This window comes from Ranitomeya imitator, chromosome 3 (genome assembly GCF_032444005.1).
Source record: "Ranitomeya imitator isolate aRanImi1 chromosome 3, aRanImi1.pri, whole genome shotgun sequence".
In the NCBI taxonomy this organism is placed as follows: domain Eukaryota; kingdom Metazoa; phylum Chordata; class Amphibia; order Anura; family Dendrobatidae; genus Ranitomeya; species Ranitomeya imitator.
In genome coordinates, this window is record NC_091284.1 from 809,884,505 (window position 1) to 809,904,447 (window position 19,943).

Sequence of the window (19,943 nt, forward strand, 5' to 3'; positions counted from 1 at the left end):
CGTGTATGGTACAGGATGGCTCAGAGATGAGTACCATTCACAACCGAGCCCGAAAATACCCCTGGAGGCAACGTCAACATGAGTGGTTTGATGGAAAAGGAATATTGCTCTAGGGGTTATTTTTTATGGTTTGGGTTCCTAAGTTCCTCCTTAGGGAAATCATAATGCTCTACCATACAATGACGTTTCCAGCTTTATGTCAACAGTTTGAGGAAGGACCTTTCCTGTTTCAAGAAGACATTGTTCCCAATGCACAAACTGGCTCAACTGTTTATTTTTTTTGCCCTTAAAGGGGACTAATCAGGACGGTTTTACTAATCAAACTAGTGGTGTGACTGTAAAGATCGCAGAACAACAATAAAATTGTTACCTTTCTTGCAGTAATCTGATGTACCAGTGCTGAGAAATCAAGCTTTAAAGACAAATGCAAATTAGCCTGGAAGTGCATTGAGGCGTGTCAATTTACTCAGAGGGCTTATTTGCATGTAGTTTTAAAAACCAATTTCTCAGCACTGGCACATCGGATTCCTACAAAAATTGTATCATTTTTATTGTTGTTCCATGACCTACACAGCCATACCAGGAGGTTGATTCCATGGTGCTCTACATGAGAAGGGGTTCCGAACAAAATACAAATATAAATGACAAAAAATAGACTAACAATGACACTGGAACAAAAGGGAGAGAACCTTGCCCTTACGGGCTTACAGTTTGCAAGATAATGGGGCAGAGAGAGTATGTTGTGGTGTTGCGGCAGCTGCGGGGGTGGTGCAGTGGCAGCTCCAGTGGTGGTGCGGTGGCAGCTCTGGTGGAGGTGAGGTGGCAGCTCCGGTTGAAGTGAGGTGGCAGCTCCGATTGTGGTGAGGTAGCATCTCGAGTTGCGGTGCGGTTGCAGCTCCAGTGGTGGTGAGATGGCAGCTCCGATGGTGGTGAGGTGGCAGCTCCGGTGGTGGTGAGGAGGCAGCTCGAGTGGCAGTGCCGTGGCAGCTCCAGTGGCGGTGAGGTGTCAGCTCTGGTGGTTTTGAGTTGGCAGCTCCAGTGGTGATGAGGCAGCTCCAGAGGTGAGGCGGTGGCAGCTCCAGTGGCGGTGAGGTGGCAACTCTGGTGGTGTTGAGTTGATGACTCCGGTGGAGGTTAGGTGGCAGCTCCAAAGTTGGTGGAGTGGCAGTTCCGATGGTGGTGAGGTGGCAGCTCTGGTGGCAGTGAGGTGGCTGCTCCGGTGGTGGTGAGGTGGCGTCTCCAGTGGCAGCTTCGATGATGGTGAGTTGGCAGCTCTGGTGGTGGTGAGTTGTAGCAAAGTCATTGCAGACTGTTAAGTTTTCTTGAAGAATTGCGTTTTTAAGTTCCGTCTGAAGGTTTTGAGTGTAGTGGATAATCGGACGTTTTGGAGCACAGAAATTTGGAGGATGGGGAATACTCAGGAGAAGTCTTGGAGGCGATTGAGTGAGGAATGTACAAGTGTGGAGGAGAGAAGGAGGTCTTGGGAGGACCGGGAGTTGCTTGTATCAAAAGATTAGGTCGGAGATATACGTAGGAGACAGATCATGGACGACTTTGTAGGTCAATGTTAGCAGCTGAACAGGATTTGTTGGGGAATTGGGAGCCAATGAAGGGATTTTTAGAGAAGGAAGCTAAGGAGTAGTGAGGAGAGAGGCGGATTAATCGAGCAGGTTCTATTTAAATATAAAATTGCCCATAGATGGACAGGTATCATAGAAAGCAATGGAAGATACTCGTGTTCCTTATAAACTAGTTGTATCTAAAATCATTGAGAAAACGGGGTAATCTTTTACTTTTTTTTTGGTCATAGAAAACACATCTACAGCATAAGGCACTTGAATTTGTTGATGGTGTCAATGTTACCCTCGATTTTTTCTCGATCAGCTAGTAAATCAGGCAAAATGATGATGCTAGAAATTATCGAAAGAGCTAAAGATTAATGACAATTTTAAAAGTAGCCTTTAAGACATATTAAGATAAAAGAAAAGGGACCCTGAATCAGGAAACAAAATAAGTAAGGTCTAACATGGTCCCCACATTGCAAACTGATTTTTACAATGTATTCTTCTCAGTAGGCAATATGTGATACTTTATTTACTATATGGTTCTACTGGCAAAAATCAGCCGATTACCGGGAGGGGAGGGGAGGTGGTGGAAGGGCGACCAGGAGCTTCACTTCGGGGAACTCACAATCCTAAATAGACAACACTTTTAAGGCCGGATTTACACATGCAGTTTTTGTTACAGTTTGGATGCAAAGCCACGAGTGGGTCATGGAGTGAGAAAAAGTGTAAAGTAAGGGATAATAGTTCTCATTTCTCTTGTATCCAACTCTGCATTTGTAAAAAAAAATACAGAAAAACAATAGAAAACATTAATGTTACTTTTGCATGGCCATAATATAGGTCCAGCTTAGTATTTGTATTATAGCCGTAATACCTGGACCTCGAGTGGTTCAGCTTAGTTGCCGAAGAACCAAAATGCTTATATACCTCTAACATCAACCTAATGCTCATTTGAACGACAGCTATTCCTTTCGATCCTCCTGATACATGTGCATGCTCAGCTAGGATCAGCATACATGTGGGTTTTTTTTAAAAGGGAACTTGTCAGCAGGTTTTTATACCACAAACTTATCCCATTGCTGTAATTCAAATTAAATCTACACTTTCTTTTTTGTGATCCTTATTTCCGTTCCAAAGTTATTCCTTATCCAATTGTTATGGAAATGAGGAGCAAGTGCAGGGACTTGGCACTGTACTTACAGCTCTCTGTCCCCTTTCCATCTTTCCCCACCTGAAACCTCCTCCTCCTCTTGTCAGAGTCACCTGCCTCCCCTTCTGAAAACTCGCACAGGTGCTGTCACTCCCATCATCGGTCATCTTCCTGGCGAGATTTCAGACATTGTGAAGGCACTGTCATTCCCTGAACCAGTCGTCTTCTCAGAGGGGGCATCATCCTGGCGAGATGTCAGACATCACGCAGGTTTCGTCACTCCCATCATCGGTCTGCTTCTCGGAGGGGGCGTCATCCTGGTGAGATTTCAGACATCACGCAGGTTTCGTCACTCCCATCATCGGTCTGCTTCTCAGAGGGGGCGTCATCCTGGTGAGATTTCAGACATTGCACAGGCACTGTCATTCCCGCCACTGGTCATCGTCTCAGAGGTGGTGTCATCCTGGTGATATTTCAGACATCGCGCAGGTGCTGTCACTCACATTATTGGTCTTCTTCTCAGAGGAGGCGTCATCCTGGTGAGATTTCAGCCATTGAGCAGGTGCTGTCATTCCCGACACCGGTCGTCTTCTCGGGGGGGGGGGGGGGGGGCGTCATCCTGGTGAGATTTCTGACATCACGCAGGTGCTGTCACTCCCATCAATGGTCTTCTCAGAGGGGGCGTCATCCTGGTGAGATTTTAGACATCGTGCAGGCGCTGTCGTTCCCGGAACCGGTCATCTTCTCAGAGGGGACGTCATCCTGGCGAGATTTCAGATATCACTCAGGTGCTGTTGGATCGCCCCCATGGGGCCGTGGGGTACTCGGTACCGGGTCCTGTCCTGCGGTTCACAGGGGGATGTCACGGTGGCTGCCTCGATCCGTGGCCCTGGGACATCCGTGTAAAAGGGAAAGGTCTTTAAAGGGATAAAGTTTGTGTTCGTGACGCCACCTGTGGTATTCGGTCAGGGTGACCGACGCTGCTTTAAGGGGTCCGCTGGGGTGATGTTATGGCAGCTAGATGGTATACCTTCCCACAGGTGAAGTATATCCCCAGGGCTTCCCAGTGTGTGGATGGTGGATGCTGAGAGGCGCAGTGAAGACCGAGGACACAAGGTTGCAGTCTCTTTACCTTTACTGAAGACTTCAGCATCCACAGTCCAGGGCACCAGATCACAGGGCAGGCAGAGTCCGGCCGGTTTGGAGGCAAGTCCAGAGTCCCCTTGTCCAGATGGAAATCAGTAGCCTTCTCTTGCACTGCAGTGTTGTAGTTCCTTACTGCCTAAGGCTTCACATACGGTCCTCACAGATGTAATGTCTTTCTCTCTGTCCTCCATATAGGATAGGACAAACCCGTATGACTGGTGGCTTGAGGCTGTTTATAGGGACTCTCGCACGCCCCAGCCTCCAAAGGTTGCTATCATGCCTCCTGGGTGTAGGGAGGACAGGTAACGTGAAATTAGCTGTCCTGCCGGTCTCTGGAGCAAGGCATAAAGGTCGTTGCTCCCTCGGTGTTCTGGCTACAGGGCTTCTGCGCCTCAGAAGGAGGCAGCCTGTGTAGGGCTGGTCCCCTTCTGATATCCACTCCTTTGCTACGACTTCTTTCACGCTCGCTGCAATACAGTTCTGGCTTCTGTGTGTCTCTTCCTAGGAGCTGCAGCTCTGAGGGCATGCACAGCTCTGTGTCCTTCTCCTTCGTTCTCTGACAGGATCCCACCCCTGCCAGGGACCAACTAACTGAGCTGAGCTCAGCCAGCAACTAACTAACTTTCCCTGCAGGCGACCAGTTTTGCCTATGTGGGGAGTGACCTAATAAATAGGAGCAGAAGCTCCCCCTGGTGGCCTGGAGAGTGAAATGTGTTGCATGTTTGTGATACCTGGATGCAGTTATCCTTCATTGCCTCCAAACGTAGCATCACTCTCCCCGAGAGGAAAGCACCACTGTGATGACCAGGACCCTGGGGCGCCGCACTGTCACTCCCATCATCGGTCTTCTTCTCGAAGGAGCCGTCATCCTGGTGAGATTTCAGACATCACGCAGGCACTGTCATTCCCAGCACTGGTCATCTTCTCAAAGGGGCGTCATCCTTGTGAGATTTCAGACATCATGCAGGCGCTGTCATTCCCGGAAGTGGTTGTCTTCTCAGAGGGGGTGTCATCCTGGGGAGATTTCAGACATCGCGCAGGTGCTGTCACTCCTGGCTTCAATTGTTTTCTCAGAGTGGGCGTTATCCTGGTGAGATTTCAGAAGGGGTGAGACAGGTCTTTCAGACAAAAGTGACCTGTCAGTCGGAGAGCTTCTGATGGTGGCAGACAGGGAAAATGGAAAGAGGACGGGTCCCCTGCACTTGCGCCTCATTTCCATAACAATTGTTTAAGCTTTGGAATGGAAATAAGGATCACAAAAAAAGAAGGTGTAGGGTTAATGTGAATTACAGACATGTTTGGTTTATGGTACAAAAATCAGCTGCCAGATTTCCTGGCCATACACATTAGATAGCCATTGGCCGATAGATCTCCCATACACAGTAGCGCTCGCTCGGCCGACTGCTCCTGTATTCTCTATGAGAAACGTCGATTGGCGATTTACGTCAGAGGGAACAATGCGATTGGCAGTCCGAAACCGGACATGTCCGATCAACATCTCTCCCGCCCCTCATTTGACAGGTTCCCCTATTCACATTAGATCGTGATCCAAACCCATTGATATCAGTAGGTTCAGCCGACATAAGCCTAATGTGTAAGGCCAGCTTAAATCTCTTCCAGACTCCTGGAAGAACAAAAGGATCGAGCATTGAAATTGAACAACGTTCCTCAACGTTGAGAGTTCCTTTTGCCTTAAAGGGCATTTTTAGTTTCAGAAAATTCTCCTCCCAGAATTCAGTTTGTTTTAAAGAAACCTTGAAATATTATTTACTTTACTCACCCTCCTCGGGTCCAGGATTGGATTTCTGCCATTGCACTCGGTTTCCTGTCACTGTCTTCAGAAATTCTGAGCAACTTGTGCCAACTTGGCAGAGGTACCGTGCTTACTGCACTGTCAACGTGACATGAGTGCTGCCGACAACAGACACTGGGACCAACAGAGGAGACTTAGCACTGGACCTGGGGAGGGTGTGTACAGTTTGGTTTTTTAACAGTTTGGGGCATGCAGTATTATGAAACCATAAAACTCCTTTAAGGCCTCCTATATATTATTATTATTTATATAGCACCATTAATTCCATGTATATGGACATATTATGTCTCCATCTTGTAGAGTAGTGTAGTATGACACAAAATAAGACAGGTGTTGTAACCTTTCTCCCTTAAAAGATCTACTTCTAGGGTAGAAATATCTATACATATGGCACCTGATGAGGCATGGAACGTAATGTCTGCAGCTCACTTTGCTGCCACCACCTCCTATAAATGCCATGTATGTGATGCCATTCAGGGCCATTTGGGACCCACATGTTGCATCCTAAAAAATGCAAGATAATGAAGTCCACCGACAAGCCCGGTCATCTGCATCGAGCGGAGACGTTGCTTGTTGGCACTTAATTCCCCCCCCTCGAGGTCCACCAGAACCAGCACTTATCTGCTCCTTAACTCCTCAACACAATGCAAATATATGGTTTTTTTTTATACGGTCCAAGCTTTAATTTGAACACTTCATAATATTTATATACTTACGTCCCTTCAAAATGAATCCAACATCCCTAAAAAAAACCATCAAGAACCCTGAAGATCCATGTGACTTATTGGTGTTGTCCCTGTCCACCTTTTGACACTGAGGGTCTTTTGTCAGAGTTTTTCACATAGTGGTGTAACATGAGTGCAGGGAGAACCAAAAAAAAGAAATCCTTAGGAATCCCTAAATTATAGTCTGTATAGTTTATCTGATACCAGTGTGAAAATGTCTAGAGAGAAAGTCCCCAAACACCAGAGGAAGACTCGTTAACCCTTGAGGTCAGACTGGAGACAAAAGCCTTGGGAGGGTTTCCTCCTCCATTTGCTGCAGTTTGGGTCAGCCCAGCATAGACGGGGTTAATAAAACAGTGCAGGGTGAACTGAATAGAGTGGAGGAAACATGAGAACCTGCCTGTACTGAGCCTCCATGAAAGTTGTAGCCTCCTCATCATCATCATCCCTCCCTCTCTTTTGCCTCCTCCTCCCCTCCCAGTACAGTTAGAAACACAGAGCAGAGCCCAGAGCTGGTTAGATTAGCCAGTGATCAAGCCAAGGACTGAGTGCAGGAAGCCGCCTCTGGCCACACATCTTTCTGGGAATGCTATTTTTCTAAATTTTTGTCCTCCTTTACTTTTCGTTTTCTCTTTTTTTACAATATCGTTTCCGCAGCTCACGAACGCATTGCTGGATTTCAACAATTCCTTGGAAACTGTTAAAAAGGAAAATACAAAGAAAAGTTTTGGAAAAGTTACAGCAAACTTTTTTTTTTCTTCTTTCCTCTGCAATTGATCTTCACTTTTTTTTACCCACCAGACTGAGTCTTCTCTTTCTTCATATGAGGATCTAACTTCTTAAGATTCGAAGGAAAAGATGGGAGTAAAATCCAAGTTTTGGTCAGTTATACTGTATCTACCTATCCTCTACTGCTTGGCAGGAGAAGTCTACTCCTTTGGTGACGAAGAGGAAAGGCGATGTGACCCTATCAGGATTTCCATGTGTCAGAACCTTGGTTACAATGTTACCAAAATGCCCAATCTGGTTGGGCATGAATTGCAGTCGGATGCAGAACTTCAGCTGACCACCTTCACCCCTCTCATCCAGTATGGGTGCTCCAGCCAGCTACAGGTGGGTAGGTTCATCCAAGGGCATAACTATGGGTGGTGTAGACCTTCAAGCTACTTTGGAACCCAACATATTTGCCAAAACATTAGATTTCTACTTATTCCCGCTATATAATTGTCTAGTTGATGAGTAATTGGAAGTCCCATCATACCTTAAGAAGTTGCCAACAGCTTGGTCTTGTAAAAAACCTAAAAATATCTCCTTCCCGGTATTTTGCATTTTTATTGCAAAAGTTTGTTGTCATGCCCACTTGAAGAGCTAAGTTTATCATTCTACACACCTCACCCCATTGCATTGTTATCTGTTTTACATAGGACTGCCAGTAAATCTACTACATTATCTCACCTCGTGGACTCGAATGAAATGATACAAGTTCGTCTCGTCTTTGCTTTGTCAGTACGATTTCAGATTGCTTACTCTTATAGAAAACCCAACTTTCTTGGAAGCTTTTTCTTCTTTTTTTTTTCTGTGACTCATTTTACAAAAATACCATTAGCTCGTGAAGGTAGAATGTATTTTTTGTTAATAATTAACTTCCCTTCTTGGAATTTAACTGCTTTTTATAGCCTTTGACCTAATGTCGTAGACCCACGCTTTGGATTATTTTTTTTTTTTCCCAAAACATATAAAGTTTGAAAAGTTAACTTTTTGCTTACTTTTTTTTCAAAAAGTTGGAAGGTTCTATATAAAAAAAATGAATAGGAAGACATTGCTGATCTTATCATGGGTGGATCATGCTTCCCTCAAGGGTGATGCAAGTTTTTAATTGCCTCTACTCACTACCTGAGAGAATGACAGCCAGGGCAACACCCTGGTAAAAATGCATCAACATACTGTACCTTAGTAATGGAGATACACACCAACCCAGCTTCATATATAGCCTGTAAATGATTGCATGAATTTCTTTATTAGATGATGTTTACAGTAAATCTACAAAAGCAATGGGAGAATTGATTTGTGTAAGTAGCCGATGAATTTCCAGTTTCAGCTAAATTTACATGACTATTGCTTCGACTCATGGGATGGCCTTGGTCTTGTTGGGTGCCCATTAAAATGGTAAAGGGTCAAGCTGTGTTTGATAATGGCATTGTTATCACCACCATCATTAGTGATTGCTAAATATGGTTCCACAAGGTGAATGGAGAATCATTACATGTCCTATGTCTTCCTAAAGCACGGCCATAAAAATCCTAGAAGGGTCAAAATGATACCTACGGAAGGGAACAACTTGGGTAATAAGTATGAGCAAATTCAAGATGCTCAAAACTCCAAACACTTGTCCTTCCACGTTCCATAAACTCAATTATAAAAGTGTCCAAAGGGGCATCTAGGGCATCACAAGAGCCCCCTTGATTCAGAGAAAAAGGACAACAGTGATGGGGAATTTACTATTTCTGCAAACGCTATCCAAATTGCTCCTTTTAAAATTTCCGCTTTAGTTTAAAATCCCTCCAAAAAAAAACAAAATATCAATATATGCGTGGTCCACTTGAGTGTCTAAATATAATTTATAGATTAAATCTCTTATTTGGTGGTGTGTAGATGACAAGCACCATTGAGGTTCATCAGGTCATCCATTAGAGAGTCCATAGGTGTTGACCAACCATTAAGATCCTTAATTAGTAACCTATATGCCCCTATCTGCCATTTATGGCCTTTACGTCTTCACAAGTGGCAAATGGACCCTTAGAACCCCAACTAGCTGCAGGTCCCAGGTGTGGTGGCTACTTCTGTTCCCACTAAAGCTATGTCCCTAACTTAATTCCAGTTCACCTTTTTGGAATAGAAACCTTCCAGGTGTGAACAAGGCCAACAATATAGGTAGGAAGCTTGGAGACTGTGTGCAAGAAAACTGGTTGTTGCCACCTAAGATATGTACGGTGCTGAATTGATGCCAAGTTCAGATAGGGTAATTTGGGTACAATTTTTGCAGCTATTTTTTTTTCCAGGAGTGGATGAAAATGATAAAATCATAGGAAAAAGTCAATTAAAAAATTAGGACTACACGGTACTCGTAGGAAGATACACTCTAGGTTTAAAGTTTAGAAGAACAGAGAATATTTGAAGATTCCGCCATCAAAAAAAGTTTTCGAAAGTTTGATAATTCTGCATAAAACTTTGTGAGAGCTGTGAAGAACCCTTTATATTTTCTTTTTGGCTGCCACAGCCAGTGTCTTTGGCGGTTTTTGAGATGCTTGTTGGCACAGAGTTGGTGGAATGCTCCCTGCGAGCAGATCTTCTCTTTGACACTTTGCACACACATTGTTGATATAAGGATTTTAGGTCTTTGTGAGAGTGACAAGCTGCATGGCTGGAATGTGAGGGCTGATCCATTTACTTGTCATTTTTTTCTTCTTGTGGGAGTCAGATTAGAATCCCTGCTAATTTGAGCCTGTTAGAGAAAACCCGGGCATATTGAATTCCCCATTAGTGAGATCTCTGTGATAATTACCTAAAGAAAAGGGAAAGAAAGAAAGTGAGTATTGAGACTTGAAGAAGAGAAGTGCATTAAAAACAGAGACACAGCTGAAAGGATCAAAGATAGAAATGTCTGAAAAAAGATCCTGATTACAAAAAAAATCTTGGCCAAGACCAGGAAATGCTGTGATATTTTTCTTTATTTTCAAAATAATTTGTCTAAAACAGTTTATCTGTGTAGATATAATTTTTATTTTTGTTATTTTTTCTATAAAGAACATCTATGCAAATATATTTCTAATTTCAAAATGGTATTTTTTAAAATTTTCTTTCGATACCTACACAATGGTCAAATACATTTTTGAGCAAATCTTTAGACCGGTGATGATGATGCAAATCTCCCCTTATCAGTTTGACCACTTCTTTATGGCTTTAATAGTTTCTCGATGTCAACTTTAGAGTACTTCCACATAGCTAAAAACAGACATGTAAATGACACTTTAAGGACTCTACTACGTAACTTGCGTTCCCTATTTTTGCCTATTTTTCAAGTCACACAGTTCTTTTGCCCAGTGACTCCCAAGTATATTGCCATATTATAGTTGGACAACTTGAGTCAACATGAATAGTTTTGGTGAAAACATTGTAGTCTTCACACCCCCTGGTTGGCCACTAACACGTTTCATTTACAAAAACTAACAAAAAAGTGGGGCAATTTCAAGCTAAGGTTTTTCTTTTACAAGGGTTGTGAGAAAATAAGTGATCAGGAAGTTGGTCGCTAAATTTTATCCATGTAGCACACAACTTTATTGGTACATAGCAGTTCTCCAATTTAATATGCCACAATTGAACTCCCATCCAACATATTGTCTAGTCCTAGGGCGTCTAAGGGGTATTATTTATTTTTAGAGCACCATTGTCCCACGATTTTGTACATGTCAAAAGGGTTTGCTTAAAAAAATACAAGTATAGATTGTAGTGAACAAACTAACAATGACAGACTGGTACAGAGGGGAGAGGGCATTGCTCTTCCAGGTTTACAGTCTATAAGATAATGGGGAAGGAGACAGTAGGTTGGGGGTTTGTGGCAGCTCCGATGGTGGTGAGATAGCCATGCTTTCTTGAATAGATGGGCTTTCAATTTCCATCTGAAAGTTTTGAATGTGCTGGATAATTGGACGTGTTGTGACACACAGGATACACAGGAGAATCTTGGAGGCGATTTGGTGATAAACATACGAGTGTGGAGAAGAGAAAGGAGGTTTTGGGAGGACCGGAGATTACGTGTGGAAAGATATTGGGAGGTTAGGGTAACGTTTCTCCTTGTGGAGAGTGCCAAATTGACAGCCTTCCCATACACATTTGCCTAAAGTTGGCCAAACCCTAACAGTCCAATGTGTATGGTGGCCTTCAACAAATGATTGTCGCGGGAACTAAGTTTCCGGCATGTATGATTTCAGACTGCTGATCCTTTTGTTTTTCAAGAGAAAAGCTGCTGCCAGAGATATCTGGTAGTGGCTCTCTCATAGAGAATACAGTAGTGCTTGGCCAAGCAGGCGTTTATATGGTGGAGTCATGAGATAGCAGCCAGCCGAATCATCGGGCTGAACTATTGTGTGGACGGAAACTATCTAATGTGTATGAGGGGCTTTATAGACCATGCAATGCTCCCTGGAAACTAAGATATGCATGTAGAGTCTTTAGAGAGGGAGAGAAACCCTTGTGATACCTATTAGGGTGCGTATCCACGGTCCGTAATGACGGTGCTTTGGACGGAGCAGAAAACCCACTCCGCCCAAAGCGCCGCCCCCTTCTGTGTGTGTTCATTGCACACATCTGGAATCTCCGCACCCCATACATAGGGCCGCAAGGTAATCAGACATGCTGCGTTCTAAAAAAACGCGCCGCATGTCCGTAAACGCAGGGCCGCTGGATGCGTGTTCGCACGCATAGTGGAGACGGGATTTCATAAAATCCGCTCCATTATGCTGTAACATCTGGACGCTGCGGGTTGAAAGCTGCGGCTGTACGCAGTGTTCAATCCGCAGCTAATCCGGATGTAATCCTGAACGTAGACACATACCCTTAGAGGTAGAATTCCTAAAAGTCACATTGGGCCATGGCGTAGGATGTATAGCCAAACCAGAAGTGCTGGATAGGTCGATATTGACTTTTAGCTCCATAGAGCTTCTGGTTTGGCTTTCAGTCCTAAAAATACCTTCACACTCAGCAAGTTTGCAACGAGAACGACAACGATCCGTGACGTTGCAGCGTCCTGGATAGCGATCTTGTGGTGTTTGACACGCAGCAGCGATCTGGATCCCGCTGTGCCATCGCTGGTCGGAGCTAGAAGTCCAGAACTTTATTTCGTCGTCAGGTTTGACATCAAAAGCAACGATGCCAGCAACGTTTTACATGGAGCTAACAACCAGCGACAACAATAAGTGAGTCGCCGTTACGTCACTGGATCGCTCCTGCATCGTTCTGGAGTTGCTGTGTTTGACGTCTCTACAGCGACCTAAACAGCGACGCTCCAGCGATCGGCTCGTTGTCTATATCGCTGCAGCGTCGCTGAGTGTGACGGTACCTTAAGTTATGTGGTAATGCCCCTTAAATGGTCGATATTGACTTTTAGGATTGCTCCCTACAATAGGTAGCACCAGAGTTCCTGTCCTCTTCCTTTCTGGAGAGGCTTCTTGCATAATTGTCTAGCCCTAGTCTTGGGGAGACAGCTGTGATATTTGACTAAAGAAAGGGAAATAAAGCAAGTATTGAGACTTGATGGGACCGAGACAGTTGAAAAGGTACCAGATGGAGACTGCTTACTGATCCCAGGTGGGAAGATTGTTGATAAGAACATGATAATTCACAGCACTTAATCAAACAAAAGCAAACAGTTTGTGATACCGGGGATTACACAAGAACACAGGCCTGTGGATGGTTCAGGAGGAAAATGGTTTGAGTTGAAAGGTCAGGCAGGAATATAAAATAAATCATTGTTACAGAGGACTGAGGAGCTCTTAGCAGTGTTTACCTCTAACTTGATTAGTAAAGCATTTAGTTTACATTAGTCCTTGTATTACAATTCTAAACCAAAGGGGCGGCTGAGATTTATTTTTCTTCCCTGTGTTCCTAAACAATTAGAGAATAGTATTTTAGTTTACCAAACGAAATGTGTCACCGTCCCAAAGACATGGTGCCAAATAGTGTACATTTTTAAGAGCTTTTTTAAGAATGTTTTTGATTGCTAACTTTTTTTTTCTTTCTGCTTCCAGTTTTTCCTCTGTTCGGTGTATGTCCCCATGTGCACTGAGAAGATTAACATCCCGATTGGTCCCTGTGGCGGCATGTGCCTTTCAGTCAAAAAAAGGTGTGAGCCTGTGCTTAAGGAATTTGGATTTACTTGGCCAGACGGTTTAAATTGCAGCAAATTTCCCCCCCAGAATGACCACAATCATATGTGCATGGAGGGTTCTGGAGATGAAGAGGTCCCGATGCACAGCAAGACGTCCCTACAGCCAGGAGAAGACTGCACCACATTCGGACAAAATGCAGAGCAGTATACATGGGTGAAAAGGAGCATGTCTTGCGTCTTGAAGTGCGGCTATGATGCCGGGCTCTACAGTCGCCTGTCTAAGGAGTTCACCGATATATGGATGACCGTATGGGCCAGCTTGTGCTTCATATCTACTGCTTTTACCGTTCTTACATTTTTGATTGACTCATCCAGGTTTTCCTACCCCGAGAGACCCATCATCTTCCTGAGCATGTGTTATAATATTTATAGCATTGCTTACATTGTGAGGTTAACAGTGGGTCGAGAAAGAATATCCTGTGATTTTGAAGAGGCGGCAGAACCTGTCTTGATTCAGGAAGGGCTGAAGAACACAGGATGCGCCATTATTTTTTTGCTGATGTACTTTTTTGGGATGGCTAGCTCCATCTGGTGGGTTATTCTGACATTGACCTGGTTTCTTGCTGCTGGTCTCAAATGGGGTCATGAAGCTATCGAAATGCACAGTTCCTATTTCCACATTGCCGCCTGGGCTATTCCAGCTGTGAAAACCATCGTTATATTGATCATGAGACTCGTAGATGCCGATGAGTTGACCGGGCTATGTTACGTTGGCAATCAAAACATTGATGCTCTTACCGGCTTTGTTGTTGCCCCACTTTTTACCTATTTGGTGATTGGGACTCTCTTTATAGCTGCTGGCCTCGTGGCCTTGTTTAAGATTAGATCAAATCTTCAAAAAGATGGGACAAAAACTGACAAATTGGAAAGGCTGATGGTAAAAATTGGCGTCTTTTCAGTTTTGTACACGGTGCCAGCCACATGTGTCATCGCTTGTTATTTTTATGAAATCTCCAATTGGTCGGTTTTCCGGTACACAGCTGACGATTCCAACATGGCAGTGGAGATGCTCAAGATATTTATGTCTCTGCTGGTGGGAATTACATCTGGAATGTGGATCTGGTCGGCCAAGACTCTGCATACGTGGCAAAAGTGTTCTAACAGATTAGTAAACTCAGGAAAAGTAAAAAGGAAGAAAAGGGCAGACGCGTGGGTTAAGCCGGGAAAAGGGAATGAGACTGTGGTATAGCTTGAGGTCTCCTTAAATGCTCAAGGTGATTATCACCGTAAACTGAAGTCTCCTATGGATCCATAGGTTTTACAGCCTTCAAGAATAATATTATGGGACATTAATTCCTCTAACTAATGGTTGCCCCAAAGTTGGCAAAGTCTGAATTACTTCTGCGCTTAGTTACAGAACTGAAGGTTGTCCCAAGTGGTAAAAAGCAAATGACCTCAGGAAACAGAGAGCTAGATAGGCCTTGCTTGCTAGCGTCAATGAATTCGTCACTCATTGGCCATTTTATGGCTTTCTTATATTTCAAAAGAAAATATCAAATTTTATAGCTATATTGTGGTAAAGTCTTATAACTTGTACACGACTGGAAGGCTGCTTCCAAGACTAAGGTTAAGGGATGGGACTATCAAGGAGACCCCAGGGAAAGGCACATTTCATCCCAATGCTTTGCCAGTGTTTTACCCCACTGCCCCACTGAGAAAACACTGGTAAAATATATTCTAATGCACCTGACAGAAAGAGCAAAGCCACTGAACACTGGAAACTCTATTTTGCCTTTGATTTTTGTGGTGCCTTACTAACTAAAATATTTTCATTTTTTCATGCGTTATTGGCAAATCTAGCCAATTCTCAAACACGAGAAGACTCAATCTTGGCTGGTCATACATTATGGGCAAGGATGGGCGAACCGCTGTAGATCTCTTGAAGCCAGTTTAACTATTTTAAGGTAGAACAATCCTATAGTAGATAATCCAAAAAGTTAACCAATTGGACATCAATAGAAGATAAATCCAAAAAGTTAACCGGTCATAGACATCGATAGAGGATAATCCAAAAAGTTAATTGGTCATATACATCGATAGAAGTTAATCCAAAAAGTTAACCAATCATAGACATCGAAAGAAGTTAATCCAAAAACTTAACCAGTCATAGACATTGATAGAAGATAATCCAAAAAGTTAACCAATCATTGACATCGAAAGAAGTTAATCCAATAACTTAACCAGTCATAGACATCGATAGAAGATAATGCAAAAAGTTAACCAATCATTGACATCGATGGAAGATAATCCAAAAAGTTAACCAATCATTGACATCAATAGAAGATAATCCAAAAAGTTAACCGGTCATAGACATCGATAGAAGAAAATCCAAAAATGTAACCGGTCATAGATATCGATAGAGGATATTCCAAAAAGTTAACAGCTTGTAGACTTTAGCAGAAAATTAAATGAAAAAGTTAGACACCGACTTCAAACCTTTAGGCACTTTTATTATGGATTTGTTCAGGTCCAAACTCGTCGTACTTCTTGTTTTTTCATCATATACTTTTTGCATTGTACTTGACGGGTCTAAACGATAGATGTATTAACAGAAAGTCCAAGAATTTTTTTTTAGTGTTTTGAGTTCATTATGCACTAAAAGTGGAAATATATAGAAACCGAATAGGCTCATGGATTGAAAAAGGAATGAGAAACAATGCACTATTTGCTCACTGTATATAGGATTAGTATATGCGTGGTGCCTTTGTGAATTATATAGTGAACTATTGAAAAAAAAAAAAAGTATTAGCATGTGGAAAATACATTACAACTCCTGCATAGATAGTATTCTACCGATCTGCTGCTGAATTGATGTCAGGCAAAAAATGGTAAAAAAATAGTAGCAGCCAGTGATGGCACCAGTAGCTAGTGATGTCATTGAGGCCTAAGGCACATGTAGAGTTTTACGTAGGGTATGCCTTGCTGATGTCACTAGTTACTATTGATTTAATAGGCTTACCAGTTGTCGGCTCATATTATGTCGTCTACTTTGTGAACAGGTGCTCTTAGAGAACCTTCGGCAAAGAACGACTATGCAATGTCTCACATACTTTAACTTCACCTGTTACAAAAAGTTGACACCCTTTTCATAGCTATGCGATACGATGTCTGTCATAAAGCTTAATTTACAGGTTACATCGTTAAGTATATAAAAAATTTTTTAGATCTGATCCGCCTTTTCCTACTTCCTCGATACCTGAATATTGCAGAATTTTTTTCGGAATCATTTTATTTATATTATTGCTTCATATTGAACATTGTGAGTTTTCTTTTATTTTGGCATGCAATGTTTTGGTTTCTACAGTAGGTAGGTATCAATGTTGTCAATGGAGGGGCAAGCCACCATATTAGAAGGTGCTAACCTATACACTATGGGCCGGACTCATTCTTTGCATTTTTTTTAAAATCCACTTTTCTTTTTTTGTCTTGCGGCATTCATTCTCTTTTTTGCACAAAATTCATCGACGAAGAGCACATGGTTCATAACTTTTGTGGAACATCAAAATTGCTCTTGATTTCTGTCTTTATCCTTTCTTTCGCAACTATTTTTCTTAAAGTCAAACGTTCAGCTAAAATGTCACAAATATTTCAGACAGAGATAAAATCACTCAGGTGAGGAATGGAGGGACTGGAAAAGATTTGCGAAAAATTGTTACGACTTTTTAAAAAGTCGTAAATGATGAATCAGCCAATAAGCATCTGGAAACCCTAAACCCTCCTCACAGTGGCAAAAATTAACAAAAATACAGGTGATCATATATAAGTCAGACTTTAAAAAAGATGCAAATTAAAAGAAAAATAATGCATAGGTGAAAAAAAGGCAAAAAACACCAAACACTAGAGAAAAAAAAACGAGTAAGGAGTGTTAGCCGAAACGCGTTGGTCTTATGCTACTGGAGGAACCGCTACTATTTTAGCTTCATTTATAAACTGGAGGATCTGTTTTTCTTTCCAAGAGAAAAAAAAGGTGCAAATTTAAAAAAAAAAAAGCGCAAATGAAAAAAAAAAGAATAAGAAAAGCTAGAGACAAAATGGTGCGAATTATAAGAAGAATAAGGTGCACATAAAAAAGAGGTGAGGAATAAGAAAAACAAGGCAAAGAAAGATGCGAATTAAAAGAAGCACGAGGCACAAATGAAAAATAGATAAACTAGACAAAGAAAAGGTGCAAAGTAAAAGAAGAATAGGGCGAAAATGGAAAATAGGTGAAAAACAACAAAAACTAGACAACAAAAGATGCAAATGCAATAATAAATCTTGCCCTAAGTAGTTAATGGAGGGGGAAACCGATATTGCAGTTTGCTGACCCCTACAGTGGTTATTACTGATGGCTTGAAGCATGTAGACCCCTCTGTTGACAATATGTTGTAGTGTGCTAACCTTTGTAGTAGAAGCCATGGTTGTTATGGGGGCAGCGGAAAGGATGCCAATGTGCAGAGATGTTGTTGGTGCCCAGAAAAACTTTTTAGATCACATTCTTATATGTAACATAATACGTTTCCCATTTTTTGACCAATTTGACAAATTTTGCTAAATTTGGCATCTCACGACTTGGTCACCTTGCTCACTATAGGTGTATTTTTGAAATCCAGCCAAATGGATGTTTTCATGATCACGATAATGGAAGTTCTTGACTCTTCCCTGTGTCAAGTTGTTCAAAAAATTACAGTTCAATCTCTACTTTTTTGGGTCCTCAATGGCAAATATAGTAAGCAAGGTAGGAGGTCGGGATTATGACTCTGTAAAGGACCCTATAAACATTAAATGGCTGTTGGCCGAATCGGTCAATCAAGCGCTCCTGTGTCCTCTTTAAGAAAAACTCTACCAGTCTCCTTATCTCCAGGAAGAACAAAAAGATTGGAATTCCAATGGTTTCTCTTCTTCCCAGATATCATCTGTAGGAAGAAAGTCAGGAGTCCTCCATACACATTAGATTATGGGCAGATCCCACCTATTTTGGGGGGTTGGACACCCTGGAGGTCCCTTCCAACTCTAACATTCTATGATTCTATGAATATTGGCAGTTTCATCCAACTTTATGGTAGTTTTAAAACAAGGAAAGCTAGTTGCCAATTCCAATGGGTGTTTTATTGGCGGCCATATTGGTTGACATCAAGCCCACCCCAATAATCAACAGATTGACAGAAGAGGATAATTAATTAGTTTTTCTTTTTGGAGTTTATGCAGTTTAAGAAAACAATCGGGGAATTAAAAATTATTGAACGTGTTAGGTACCACAAGCCATATTTATATCGGTAGAAAAGTCAACTTTGAACGTTCTCCAGCAACTTTAAATGAAAGTTAAAAAATGTCATCAGTTGCCTCAACTAGTTCCGGGGTTGAAAACTATTGAAGAAAATCTAGCAGACAAAAAATTATTTTCAATCCCAATGGTTGCGATAAGTTGCACCGCCAATCTATTTCTATCTAGGAGTTGTATTTTTGATGTGGGAACTTATCAGTGTGAAATGAAAAAGCCAACGTCCTTGTGCCGTAGAAGCCAGTTTTGGGGAAGAAATATAGAATAATGCCTTGACAATGAGGCTAGTAAAAAAAAAAGGATTTTTTTTTTCAAGAAACAGTCTTGATCAGAGGCCATTTCTGATATTTCTAGAAGACAGACTATTTCATTTTATTTATTTTTTTTTACTAATCTCATAAAGATATGTGCCCATTCTATACCTGTCGATCAAATAGATTATGATATATATCGACAAAACTTCCAGGTACAAGTATTATACTCATGTTAGACATGAATTTGTGAACTTTTGTGGAAAATAGACACTGCTTTTATGGGTGTTGCATTTTGCATATGTCTTTAATGGATATGTCTTGTAAATGTATAATTTATCACTGTACAAATCTTTTATATTTAATTTTTTATCAAAACATAAAATAAAGCACATTTTCAGCTACATTTTTGGTGTTACTTTACAATATATACACAAGTTGTCACATTTATAGACCTCATTATATAGGTATAATACATGTGAGTGTTTCATAAGTAAAGGCTGTATAAAAAGAGCTACAATGATATAATGCTATATATGAACAAGAATATAACTACTATAATACTGCCCCTATATACAAGAATATAACTACTATAATACTGCTCCTATGTACAAGAATATATCTACTATAATACTGCCCCTATGTACAAGAATATAACTACTATAGTACTGCTCCTATGTACAAGAATATAACTACTATAATACTGCCCCTATGTACAAGAATATAACTACTATAATACTGCCCCCTATGTACAAGAATATGACTACTATAATACTGCTCCTATGTGCAAGAATATAACTAGTATAATACTGCCCCTATGTACAAGAATATAACTACTATAATACTGCCCCCTATGTACAAGAATATGACTACTATAATACTGCTCCTATGTGCAAGAATATAACTAGTATAATACTGCCCCCTATGTACAAGAATATAACTACTATAATACTGCCCCTATGTACAAGAATATAACTACTATAATACTGCCCCCTATGTACAAGAATATGACTACTATAATACTGCTCCTATGTGCAAGAATATAACTAGTATAATACTGCCCCCTATGTACAAGAATATAACTACTATA

General features: G+C 41.6%; 1 protein-coding gene and 1 long non-coding RNA gene across 2 annotated transcripts in view; one reads left to right on the forward strand and one right to left on the reverse strand.

The window, feature by feature from the left end:
- LOC138671258 (uncharacterized) overlaps positions 1-7,886 on the reverse strand; it is a 61,997-nt gene extending 54,111 nt beyond the window's left edge. The window contains exon 1 of the long non-coding RNA XR_011319446.1: positions 7,855-7,886. This is a non-coding gene — a long non-coding RNA (uncharacterized lncRNA). The remainder of the gene's footprint in view (positions 1-7,854) is intronic.
- FZD4 (frizzled class receptor 4) lies at positions 6,908-19,257 on the forward strand. The gene is made up of 2 exons (XM_069759274.1): positions 6,908-7,512; positions 13,203-19,257. The coding sequence occupies exons 1-2, from the start codon at positions 7,258-7,260 to the stop codon at positions 14,529-14,531; spliced, it is 1,584 nt and encodes a 527-aa protein (XP_069615375.1). The 5' UTR covers positions 6,908-7,257; the 3' UTR covers positions 14,532-19,257.
- The last annotated feature ends 686 nt before the right edge of the window (positions 19,258-19,943 follow it).